This window comes from Poecile atricapillus, chromosome Z (genome assembly GCF_030490865.1).
Source record: "Poecile atricapillus isolate bPoeAtr1 chromosome Z, bPoeAtr1.hap1, whole genome shotgun sequence".
NCBI classification, from domain to species: domain Eukaryota; kingdom Metazoa; phylum Chordata; class Aves; order Passeriformes; family Paridae; genus Poecile; species Poecile atricapillus.
In genome coordinates this window covers 80,727,339-80,740,795 of record NC_081289.1, presented here as the reverse complement: position 1 = coordinate 80,740,795, position 13,457 = coordinate 80,727,339, and the positions used below count along the sequence as shown (strand labels likewise).

The 13,457-nt window shown below is 38.8% G+C and overlaps 1 protein-coding gene across 3 annotated transcripts in view; it reads right to left on the bottom strand.

The window, feature by feature from the left end:
- The window catches only part of TMEM161B (transmembrane protein 161B), a 40,126-nt gene extending 27,266 nt beyond the window's left edge, over positions 1-12,860 (bottom strand). Inside the window, exons 1-3 of one of the 3 annotated variants that reach the window (XM_058864943.1) lie at positions 12,512-12,860; positions 5,397-5,500; positions 1,154-1,234 (exon numbers count right to left, since the gene is read on the bottom strand). In XM_058864943.1, coding sequence (XP_058720926.1) covers positions 1,154-1,234; positions 5,397-5,500; positions 12,512-12,514 — 188 coding nt within the window. In that variant the 5' untranslated portion in view covers positions 12,515-12,860. The remainder of the gene's footprint in view (positions 1-1,153; positions 1,235-5,396; positions 5,501-12,511) is intronic. The other 2 variants (XM_058864944.1, XM_058864942.1) reach the window with 2 other exon arrangements.
- Positions 12,861-13,457: the final 597 nt, after the last annotated feature.

Genomic DNA, 13,457 nt, shown 5'->3' with positions numbered 1-13,457 from the left:
ATTGGAACAGGTTGTCCTTCCTGGGAAGTGTGTGGTGAAGTCATCATCCCTGGAGGACTTCAAGGACTGGATGTGGCCCTTCGGGCCATGTTTCAATCTACATGTGATCAAAGGTTAGACTAAAAGATCTCAGAGGTCTTTTCCAACCTAAATGAGGCAAGTAAGATTGCTAACCATGCTGCTTAAGAGCTAGGAAACAGGAGAAAAATTACATTAACAGATTATACGAGCAGTGCAGAGATTAATTCAAATCTTAAGATTTACAAGAGAGTTCATACTGGGCTAGAAGAAACAAGCTAGAGCAAACCTCCTGTGTTGCCAAAAAGAAAATCTTAGTGTGTTGTTTGGTTCTAAACAAATCCAATTTAAAAAAAATTTCATCAACATGGCCAGCTCCACCACCTCAAGATATCTCAGCTCTTGATGCAGCTGTACTTCTGGTATGGCTATTCAGAACTTAATGTCTGAATACTAGAAATCTATTTCCAGCTTAAGCTGATGGACAGCTATTCCACCCCCTCAGTTGTCTTTCCAAAGATTCAACAACCTCAGCTCTTTTAGCCCCCTTGAGTAAGACAGACTGTTTCCTGGATGATCCTAGCAGCTCTGTTTGCCTGTTCATATACAAAATTAATTTTTCTTGAACACAAATGATCAGAACTGTACACAGTAATCCAGATAAAGTTCTACATTGGTGTCTTGTCCAAGAGGATTAATATTTCCCTCTCTCTTCACTAGAAAAATTTCACGTAACATATCCTAGGAGCCTGTTTACCTTTCTCACAGCCGTGTTTCTTACAGCTCACAGTAATCCTATGTTGAACTAATAAATCTTTCTCTTCTTGCTCCAAGATGAAGACTGAAAACAATCCTAAGACTTGTTGCCTCATTTTTTATCTAAATGCATACATTCGGTAAAAAAACTTGCTATCAAATTAGCATCTCACAGACCATTTTGTGGACAGAAATTAACCAGCTCTGTAAAATTTGCCAATGTCCAACTCTGTTAAACTGTAAGAACACGTTTTGGTAAAGAACTGTGACAGTTAGTGCAAGCAGAGCAGTCATATGTAACCAGCAGTTTTGGTGAGCCATATCACACTAAAAAAAACCCCAAAAGGTGGGGGAAGACAAGCTTAGAACAAGTATTTACCTATCTTTTTTACTCTTCCCTCTTTGCTTCCCTGCAAGAATCCGCAGTTCTTCTTCAGAGGGATGTTGATACCACCGTAAACTAAAGAAAAAGAAAATCTCAAGTAAAACAATACCATTATTAGCAATTTAGAACATGACTTTCAAAAAAATGTATCACAACACAGATTTATATACTAAGACACCTGTCATTTGTCACTCCTTAGCAAGGCCCCTATGTGTGCCAGTACCAACCCTGCCTGAACTGAACAGCTAGAGTTCACTTCTCTTCAGCAAACAAAGCATTTATACATAATTAGAAAGCTTTGCTACTTTGTCATTCACATGAAAACCCTTCAATTCTCAAAACACCAACTTTTAAATATATCATCAAATACTGCAAACACATTTATACAAGGCAGGAAAGTTCACTAGAATAATTATACCACTACAATTACTCATCAGAACATATTCTAAACAACTTAATAAAGTATATTATATCCCCTCCAAACCACGCAGTTTTCCAGAATCTAAAATAGCTATTATCTAATAATCATTACCAGTATTTCTTCTTAAGCAGAGCAAATTGTAACATCACCATCCCTTTCCTTAAACATCTCCTCCATGGCATCTTCAACTTGTACTAGAAAAAATGCTATTAAAAAATCATTGATTGAACACATAGTTGCCATACATGTTTTTCCACTTTCACAGATCAATGCAGCATTCATTGCTCATTCATCTAAAAGGCAAGAAATGGCATAGAAATTCTGAAGAGGACAAGCAGAGATGGTCAAGTGTTTTAAGACAGCATATTTTACCTAAATCTCTAAGGATGGCAAAAACCTTAGTAGCTGAAACAAGGCCTTTTCCACATTCAACAAGGGAAGGTTACTGTCCAGACGCAGGAAGGATGTCACTATGATCTCCACTCAGAAACGCTGAGGCAAAGGAGACCAAGTATTAACAAGAACAGACTTGAGAAATGTGTGTGGAAGTAGAAGGCCACTAATTGTCACCCACGGTAACGCAGGTCAACACAGAGATTATAAAGGAATCCAAAAACAACACCTCCCATTATGAAAACTTCATCAAGTAGGACCATTCAAATACATGTTGGTTAACTAGAGATGATGTCAGATTCAATTTCAAAGTTACCAAAAGCAAAGTCAAACAATCTCAAGACATTTGATAACATTTGATTCTCAGCTCTGTTTTAGAAAGACTTCCTTCATCTTGGGAACTCTTCAAGAAAAGAGAATGCTAGTACCAACCAAGAGAACATTCTATTATATTATATTCTATTATATTAACTTCTATTCTCCACATGATCCAAAGCAACTGCGAAAAACCAGATATCCTGTTTTGTCATTTACCACATCACTCTGATCTGAACTTGGTATGCTAATGATGAAAGCCACCTATGTGGTAAAGAAATTTTTCAAAATCTTTCCTGCATAGACAGAGAAATAGTACCTAATGCAGCACAGACAAAATTATTGTCCTGTGTAGCATGCTAACACAAATCAACCCCCAAATTGGACCACAATTTGCTTCTAATTATACTACAAAATGATGCTGCAAGTGATACCTAATTACAACTAATAGGATAAAGAGTTTTGGTATTTTTCAGTTGATAAACCTTACACACCTTGCACTTAAAATCTCAAAACCAAGAGATCTGGGCAAACATTTTCATAAAGATAGAGCTAATAAAAAGTAGTTTGTATCTGTTCCAGCTTATATATGCTTAAAACTGAAATCCCACAACTGATTTGTGGCTTTGACATATCCAAGTCAGTTTGAACAGCAACAGACACACAGACAGGCCCTAGCTGATTTGAATAAAGGTCATTAACAAATCCACAACAAAACAACCATTTTCTCCTGTCACCCTGATATGGCCTGAAAACATAGTAACTGAAATAGCTGAGCAACTTAAACGCAATGTTTTGGTAGAGAATGTTCTCTTACGTAAAAATAATGCAAGGCCTATGCAGATATTTAAGCTGCCAAATATTTCAATAAATCTACTTAGTTGCATTTAAGCTCTCAAAATAGCACTGATAGAAAAAGTTTGTATTTCTTAAAAAATTTATGCAAATTGCTTTTCAAAGTCAGTAACAACTATTTATTCCATTAAAAAGTAATTACCTTAAGTCTGTCTATTGTAACAATTCTTTAGGTTTTAAAAAGTCTTTGTTTCTTTTTAACAGACTTCCCACAAACACATACAGGCATCTACACAAACTGGTCACTTAATGTTTCTCTCTGGAAACATATTTATCCTCCCACACATTTAGCAAGGGCTATCTACAGACATTTCAGGTCTGTCTTGTCTGCCAATCCTTTGGAAGTAAGATACTCAAACAAAGTCACTTAAAAACCACTGCTGGATACCAAAGACTAAGTGAAGTCTACAACAAAGGTAAGGAGTAGCAGGTGGTAATTTTTCCTTCGACAGCAGGACTGCTTTAGGACTGTGCCTTTACCTGCACATTTATGTGTACAAAACCCTCTACTACCCCACCCACACAGGGCTGTAAATACCACTGGCAAAAAGACAGCACTAAGGAGTAATGGGTTAAAGATAAAATGCAGTTTATCAGGTTAACTAAGAAAATAACTGCTTTTCTTTTGGCCATTAAAATTCATGTTCTTGTTGCAGTCAATCTTCTGACATACTTTTATTTCTAGAACACAGGATTATTTCTAACTCTATACCATTCCTGTATTCAGGGAATTATTCAGAGTGCCTGAAATTACAATGCACTAAAATAATCAGATAAATAAAAGAAAACCAAAAAGTAACAGCTAGTTTTTCCAGGCTACTGACTAGGAGGGCAATAAAAAAACTCCCACTAACTTCAGTAAGAGCAGAATTATCTAAGCACAAGTGCTGAAATCCTGCTTGAGGTATTTATCAATCTGCAGGGTGTGCAAAAATAATGGAGAAATGGATTTGAAAAATATTTGGACAACAAACTTCTCCCTATAACTGGTACCTTAAAACACCGGTGCCTTAAAACGAGGATACAGTGAGTGAAAACTTCACAAGAATGAAGAACATGGGCATAACAATAATAAATTCTTTTACAAGAGCAATTAGATATTTAAATTATCGAACAAAAGTTAAAATCAATCTTAGACATAGAAGGTACAATATGTCATTTGGATAATTGCTGATATAAAAGACCCTCATGCTGACGCACCTTTAAAAAAACATGGTAGGCAGTTTCATATTCATTAGTGTCATGTTCTTTTTAGAGCACAAGAAAGGTGATCAACACCCTGCCAATACGGTTAACAGTGAAATTTCACACAACAATTAAGAGTATGATTCCTGTTTGTGTTATGCACCTGACAATTATTGTTTTCTGTTATACCTAACACACATCTAAACAACATTTACAGTCACTGCTCACTAGCAACTTATGGGTGATGACATCTGGAATATAAAAAAGGAACAAGTTGATAATTTTAAGATGCAGAGGAAAAAAGTCAATGGAAAGACTTGTTAATACTCCTATGGAGTACATTATTATTCAAAGATACTGCTTCAGAAAGCAAGCAGTAAGGATTTTATATTCTCAAAATTTTACCAGTTACAAAAGACACCACACTACCTGCTTATCATACAAAGTGTTCTTCTTACCAAAAGAAAAAAACACAGTGTCGATGATTCCTTTTAATATTAACATACTGATTTATACTCAAAACAGACGCTGTTTTTCATTGTTATGGATGCAGCCACACAGGGAATGCTCTCCTTGCAACTCATTATGTCTGTTTGATCTACTGTTACAAGTAAGTAGTGTACTGAAATTTATACTAATCCTGTCCTTTGACATATTAAAAACGAAGAGAATTTTTAACAAATATCTAAGCACTCTTCATATGCAAGGCTAATCTGGAGGTAGATTATCAACAACACAGAGACAGCACAGGGGAAAATAAAATCCTTTTATTCTTCAGTATCTTGCATTCAATTTAGCTTTTTACTATTAAAGGACGGACCTTGTATGTTCAAAATAAGAGCTGAACAACAATTGACTTTCTGACTGATACAATTAATAGCAACAAACAAGTAAGTTCTTTTACAGCAACACTATATTTCTGCCTTGAGTCCACAAACCAGGTGTAACAATGCCATGGGAATAAATTCAATAAAAGTCAATTACTTTAAAAAAAACAAATTAAATCAGTATGTTTTACTATTACTACTCTGATGCACAATTGCATTACCATATTCACACTTATCTTACCTGCCACTACAGAGAAGCCAACGAGCAAGAGAATAGTGAGGTATGATCTTCTGTATGACACTAGCCATTACCATGGTAACCACCAACTGTACACCTATCACACCCTGTAGAGAAGTAAGTTAATAACAAGTCAGTATGTGTTTTAGAAGTATCTTTAAAAAAAAACACAAAACAATTTAATAACCCTCTGAATAACAGCCATGATACACTGGATATGAATGGGGGGAGGGAGGGGGCAGAATACTGTAGCAGTTTATAATTTTTTTTTTCTCTGAAACTTGCTACAATCACTTACAAACTTCATCAAAGGGAAAAGGCATTCCCAGGTCACCACAGCTAATCTCCTTGAGGAGATTATGTACAGGTACAGGTATTTCCTCTTTGTTTATCTATATGCATGGGTTTTTATCTTTCCTCATAAGTTGTTTTCAAGGACTCCTCTCCACATCATCCTCATCCTTAGCTTACCAGATCAGTCCACCAACTTTACCTCTTGATTTGAGGGTCCATCACCTCTTTCCTCCCTAAATCCTAGTCTAAATACCAGTTTGGCCATAGTACTAGCAAAGATGCTCTTGCCCCACTTGGTCAGATACTGTTCTAAAGTCTTAGCAGTCCTTGCACCTCAAGAGAGAATCCTGAGGTAATACAAGCCAAGCCCCTGCTATCAATACCTGCTAGATGTAACACCAGCAATGATCTGTTAACATACAACTCTTCATCCACCTTCCCCCTCCCTACCAACAGCATAATCTTTCATCCTAAATAGTGTGCTATTTATATATTTTCTTATATATTTCCTTACTATAACAAAAGTTTTATTTTTTTTTTTCCTTCAATGCTTTCTCCTTTTGTAAAACAGAAATTGTGTCAATACTACTTTTATTAAAAAACACAGGCAGATGAAATGTTTTGGATATACATTATCATCTGTATGACTGAGGAGATTGAGACAGCGGAAATTATTTAAGTATTTATAAACATTTTCAGTATGTTACCATACATCTCATAAAAAATGCCACATATCATTTAGAAGCAGGTGCTACTTTATTATATTTTGAAATAACACCTTTGGAAGGAGTCAGATACCACTGAGTTTCTTTGGTGCTCAAGAGTCTCTTCACCTTCTCCCTCCTCGGAATTTCTACTACTTCTACACTTTGGTGCCATCAACTCCTTGAAGTACCTCAAAAAGTAAAACCTCACTTTTGTTTATGTTCTGTTTCACTGATCAAGAGCTCTACGTATTTGAACACTCAACCTATATTAAAGATTATGCGTAGTTCTGTACATAGATTACTCAAATCAATTCCACCAGTCCCCCAGCTAAGGGAACTGTACTTCTAATGAAAAAAAAACCCTAGCAAGTTTTAAGCCACCTGAGAATAAAAACCCAACCAAACCTAAAATCCCAATGATATCTCTAAACTTAATTTTAACTTTGTGGAGGAAATATCCTAATATCCTTCCAGTATTTTTCCACACTTTAAGCAATTAAAAATAAATAAATAAATATATATATATATATATATATATATATATATATATATATGAAAAAATAAATATATGTATATATATTCCAATATATATATATTTATTCCTGAATGTTATTCCAATAACCTATATCTATCTATCTCTCTCTCTACCCCATATACGGCATATATATATATATATAATACATATATATTCATATACATACATATATGCCCTATATGGGCTTTTTTCTCCATTCCTGTAGGTTAGCAATTGATCACAAGCAGCATGCTAATAGCGAAAAGCTGTCACAAGAAATTTTTTAAAAATCCACTGCATTAATCCTCCTACAGACCAAGAACACTAGTCACAGGAACACAGTAGACGATACAGTGAAAATAACATGCTATGTGCACAGCATGACTTTTTGCCAATTCTACACTTTTGCCTGGATGTGCTTACACTCTACTTGTATGGTTACTAACGCACTCCAGAAAAATCTACAACATCCCAAACTACTCCATATTACAACACTATAACACAGTTTTCCTCCATCCCCAAATACAGGCTCTGTCTAGATCCAGTCTCCGCCATACTTCGGAGTCTTCACTTTACACTAATATCAGCTAAAATTCAAAACCACTCATTTCAGAAACATAAATGAAGATCAGGTATTGGTTTCCACCAACATCTTACATCCTCTACTTGCACACTCTAAATTAGAGGACACAGGGTTTAAACTTTAGTCAGGAATCTGCAACTTTAAAAATCCAGAGTATGAGTGGTATATGTTTGAGAGAGAAGATGCTCAATGGCAAAGGCAACACCACAGGGGGTTTTGAGGACCTCTGCTAAACAAACCTGATCTGTACTGAAGTAATTATCACACAATCTGTGATTGGGTTGATTCAAAACTAAGAGAAGCATTACTCACCTGTTACGAGATGAGGAACTGCTGCATAAATTAAATAAAGTGTCTGAAGCTACAGAATAGTTTGTGGAAATGAAACCATTTCGTAAGTCCTTCAACACTGATTCCACATACATCCAAGTCCTTATCATGCTTCAGTTTTGCAGCTTAAACTTGAACTCCAAGTTCAAGACGCTAGAAAGAGATGTTTGTATTCTGCTGATCAAAGACATATCTGTCAATCTCTCTCTAATGGTGGGAGGCATGGGGACCAAAGCTGACTATGTAAGTCAGTTTTTCTGCAAAACACAGGCTGGCAAGCAATCTCCTGGTAAAAAAAACAAGACTGAAATGGTACAGCCATGCAGCAACAACAACACGGTCCATCTAATAAACTGCAGTCTAGCTGTGTTTCTGCCACAGAGGCACTGAGAGGTGTCCCAGAAGTCTCGAGCACTGCCTTCACTTCCCAATCCTCCAGCAACCATAGCATTCCTACTTTTGTTTGAGTAACATAGCAGACTTTACATAAAAGCTTAAAATTAAAGATTGCAGAGAACACATGAAGTGGCCCATAATAATAGTTTTAGCAGTTTTATTAAAGTGAAGATTGACAAACGTCTTAAAATTGGTGGGAAAAAAATGGCAGAGTGAAAAGCCAAAAGTGTAAGGTTGAATGAAGTATAACCTGGACTCTGGCTTTCAGTCTTTTATACTATATACCTGCAAAGCTGCTGATTAGTAGAAGGACAAAAACTAAGAATAAGCAATTCAGATAAAGTTACAATACTCTTATCTACACAGCAAGTGTACTTATAAAACACCAACAGCTATCTCAGAGTCTTGAACAAAAAATCCCCTTTTTAAAAGTACTTCTACCTAAAGAACATTTTTCTTTTCATCATGAAATGATTTATAGAACATGAAGTACAAAGATAAACAAGGTTGACTGTATTATGCAAAGACACCACTTTAGTCTCCTTATTTTGACCTTGTCCAAGGTTATTCCTCCTTACCTGTAGTAAAAGGCTAGGGGTTTCTGTCTCATTTTCCCTTTACCACCTACCTAGATATTACAAATAATCCAAATACCGAGCTTTACGCAGGACTTTGAAATGACATGTTCTCTGGCAGTAACCATTACAAGATGGTATTTCCTCCATTACAAGATGAGGGCCTTGAGCTGAAGTCAACTGCTGTATGCACCAGGACTGCAGTAGGGATAGAGCTGCATTACTGAAAAACAGCTGGTACAATCCCATTCACAATTTCACCTTCAGAAATTTAATGGCCACTGCTTACTTTCTGAAGTGGCAATTCTTGTAAAAACAAGATTTTAACACAACTGTCCTTGAGTATTCTACAGATGTTAGTACAGGGCGTAACAATATCTTTCAATGGTAGCCCACAAACATACTAACACAGCTGTGATTTTTCAAATAAGAAATTGAAAAGGTATTGTAACAGTAATGGCCACCAAGATTTATTAGAGAATATAACAAATACTCTTATTTCCTGCAATTTTAGAAGTGCAATGATATTTGTGAAGTCTGGAAGATAAATCAATACAACCGCTTTGAAATGCCATTTAATAGCTGACTCATTATTGCTTTTACTGTAAATGAGACTTTCCCTCATATAATTTTTCTTCATATGCAAATTTTTCTCTGAATGTTTATGTCCATGCTAAAGCTCCAGCTTGCAAAAGCAAGATAGTATTCTCCTGAAATATAAATGCAACCCAAAATTGCTTCCTTAACAGTAGGAAATATTATATAGGACGGCCAAAGAAAACTGAGCTTTCTGTCCAACATCTTAAAAGTCAACACTTCCTGTGAAAAGGACTACTTTCACAGAATACCTACAGTCATTATGATAATCAGGAATCAGAGGTAATTCAAATCCTATGTTTGTAAAAATCAGACATTCATACAGCTAATATTGGAAAAGAAATTATGCCAAGAGAACTCTTAAAAAAATTCAATTTTTACTTTTTTTTCTATTCTCGTGACCAAGGCTTCCCTGAATTAGAATTTCCATGCACCTACCACTGTTTACAATAAAAGATGCATGAAGTGGCATGAAGAATATGCAAGGTTTTCAATACTATCACCCAACTGCTCACCCTCACAGTGTCGTTCACACCCAAAGGTCACTTCTCTCTTGGCCACTGTCTTTACACAGTCAAAGAAGAGCCATAAACTGCTGGAAAGACTCAGGTGTGCATGAATCCCTTTGAAACAAGTTGATTTGTTTGAAACCAGAATTATGCTTTAGTCAGTGAACAGCATTCTACCTGACGATCTTGCCTCATTTACCACTGAGGCTCTCTAAGCACAAAGATTACAAAACTAGTGGTCATAAGCAAATCAAGTTTTTGCCACAGAAATCCTATGGATGGAACAAGGGCGTTTATAAAAATGTCAATTTATCATTATTACTGAAGAGGCAATACAGTTGCAGTGAACTGTATACGGAACCTATTCTTAAATTACGGAACCTATTCTTAAATTATAAGTAAAACTAGTTCAGAGAAATTATGTACTACACATGGAAAGGAAGGTTATATTTCATCATTACTTTTCCAAGATACTGAAAATCTAGTTTGCCCAGTATTTCCACAAATAAGAAAAACAGGAACTACAGAAGACTTGCTTTTTAAAGAACAGGCTCTGCCATTTCAGGAATCATTCCAAGTATAAAATGTGAACAGCCATTACGCCTCTGCTGAACAGTCTAGAACACCATGGTCTTACCAAGTATTAAGACACTTATGCAGAGCTTAAAGTCATGGCCTAACTGGCATTGCAACTGCACAGGTGAGTCCTGACAGTGCCAGCTTGGCAGGTGTTGATGTTTAAAACTTGATTTCTAAGCCTCTTACTACAAAAGAAACTAATGAACATTTCATTCTCCTGTTGCATTGGAACTGGAAAATACAGCTTCCAAACAGCACAGACCTTTTGCCTTTCCTTACGTCATGGAATCACACACAAAGATTATTTGCCCACACTGCCTGCATCCAGCAAAGAAAACTGGACCTGATCTTTCAACCACATTAGGCAACACAAGCAAGCACTCAAGTAATTTAAATAAGAAACTACAATGAAAGGAAAAACTTTTTTGCTTGCAATTTTCCCAATGTAGCTTCCAATACTAGACCACAGCACCCATGGACTCCTACAAATGAAAGGAGCATCTCATGGCCTTTTGAATAAATATTCTAACCCTGGTGGAAAATAAAATAAAATAAAATAAAATAAAATAAAATAAAATAAAATAAAATAACTTCATGAGAAAAAAATACAATTCCTTTTATAAACCAGAATTTACACTATAAAAAGTACTTCAGTGGAATAACATGATTAAACTTTTAAGTATGCGAACAGTTAAAAGGCAGATTTTATCAAAAATATACTTGTAAAGTGCATTTCTTAAGACTTAGATCAATCAACAAACACTGGAGCCATAATTAAAATGAAATATTGACACATTCATATAGTCATATGAAAATGAAATGTAATATATTAATGACAAATACAAAATATGTTTTTACATCTGCAGACCCTGTTCTTTGTATCCCAAATATAAGCACATTAAAAGCTGAGCCAACCAACTCCAGTGTTTTAAATTATAACTAAGACACAAATATGAAATTCAGCATACCTCTATAGAGATATATCTTTATATAATTTAATATTCACTAAATACTTAGCGTGCTCTATTGAAGCAACATGTATCCAACAAGGTTACATCCTTAGCAGGAATTACACCAGACTTTGTCCTTCTCCTACTACATTACATTTATTGTGCGCTACATTTAGCCTAATAAATTGTAGCTGTGCTGAAACACTTTTTTTTCACGAGATCCTTTCTAGCCCCAAATGCTCTATGATTCTGTGACACTCATGTGCTGCCACAGCACACATGACAGCACTGACATGACCCAGAGCACCAAGCTTGAACTTGTGGCAATGAACAACAAAGCGTCTGGCTAAGGCTTCTAGGTATGTCCAAGATCACATGCACGCTCCATTTACAGGGAGATATTTTTTTTAAGGAGATCCGACAAAACAGTTATGGAGTCAATGTTGGAAAACAACTTAAGATCATGAAGTTCAAATGTCAACCCAGCAGTGCCACTGTAGTTCCCGCATCACTAAAACGCATCACCGAGTCCCTGGCCCAAACGTTTCTAAAATACTTCCAGGGATCGTAACCCCCACCACCTCGCTGGTCAACTTATTCCTATGCCTGACCACCTGAACAGCGAATTTTCTTTTTTCTAGTATTTCCATCGTCATAGCTTGAGGCCATTTCCTGCAGGCACGGTAGAAGACACCAACCCCCACCTCGCTACAACCTCCTGCCAGGTACTTATAGAGAGGGAGAAAAATCCTATGCATTTAAAAAGAGACACCCAAACCCCGTTACAGAGCACTAAGTGCAGTGGCTCACTCTGCATCCCAGACGAAAAGCAGCAGAGATGGAAGCAACCACTGGGCAGTGGAATCGTGTCGGTGTAAGACATCGGAAAGCAGCAGACACCGCGGTGCTCCATTCATGAGCGCCAATTACGGAGCTAGATGGTGTCACCCCGCTGCCTCCCTGCTCCCGACATGCCCAAACCCCCGAGCTGTCCCCACAGCAGGGACAGGGGCCTGTAGCAGCTCAGCCCCGAGCCAAGGGAGGGGAGCGGACCCGCCGCCGCGCTCCTCGCCGTCCCGCTCACCATGATGCCCGCGCCGGCCCCGCCAGCCGCCGCTGCCGCCCGGCTCGGCCCCACTCCCGGCACATAAATCCGCCCGCCCGCCGCTCCCGACAGCGCACGCCGAGGTCACGCCGGGATCCTGCCGCCAACAAGGCCCGCCTGAGCTGTCCTACAAGCTGCCTGTGCGGACGGGGCCCCGCAGCGCTGAGACCGCGCCGCGACGGACAGCCCCGGCCTCACCGCTCCACACCCGCGGGCTGCCGACAAGCGAAGAAGGTAGAGGCGCCTGCCGGGGCGCAGGGCCCGCGGGCCCCTCGGCGACAGCCCTGTCAGGCGCCGCGGAGCCAGCCTGTCCCGGGCAGGGCACTGCCGCGACCCCAACCACGTGATGCGGGAAGTCTCCCCGAGCGCGGAATTTCTCCACCCTCTCGACCCCCGCATGCGGCGCGGCACCGCCGGAGCGCCGGGAAAGGAGCCCCAGGACAGGAGCGGCGGGAGCAGGGAGGGGGCCGAGCTGTCGGGGGCGCAGGGGAGAGGAGGCGGGAGCGGGATGTGCGCATGCACCGAGGTCACGTCGACCTACCCCCCGTGCCGGCGCTGCGCATGCGCAGCGTTGCGGCCTGAGAGCGGAAGTGTGGCGGCCGCCACGGCCCAGCCATGGCCGCGCTTTGCGGGGCCCGGGGCCGGCTCTCCGAGGAATGATTGGCCCGAGGGGAATAGGTGTCCTCCTTGCAGAGTACCCAGTACTGTGTACCGCCTGGATCTGTCAGAAAGGGACACACCTGGATAGTCCGTCCTAAAAGACCACTGGGAAATGGTCGCGTTGCTCAACAGTTTTGTCGTACGTCGTGTGGTTTTAAATAGATCGCTGTGGTCCTTTGTATGTGCGCTGGAAACAAATAGAAGCATTCTGCTTGAACATTCTGTAGAATATGTTTAACATCTGTTCGTGTTTTGTCAAGCTTTG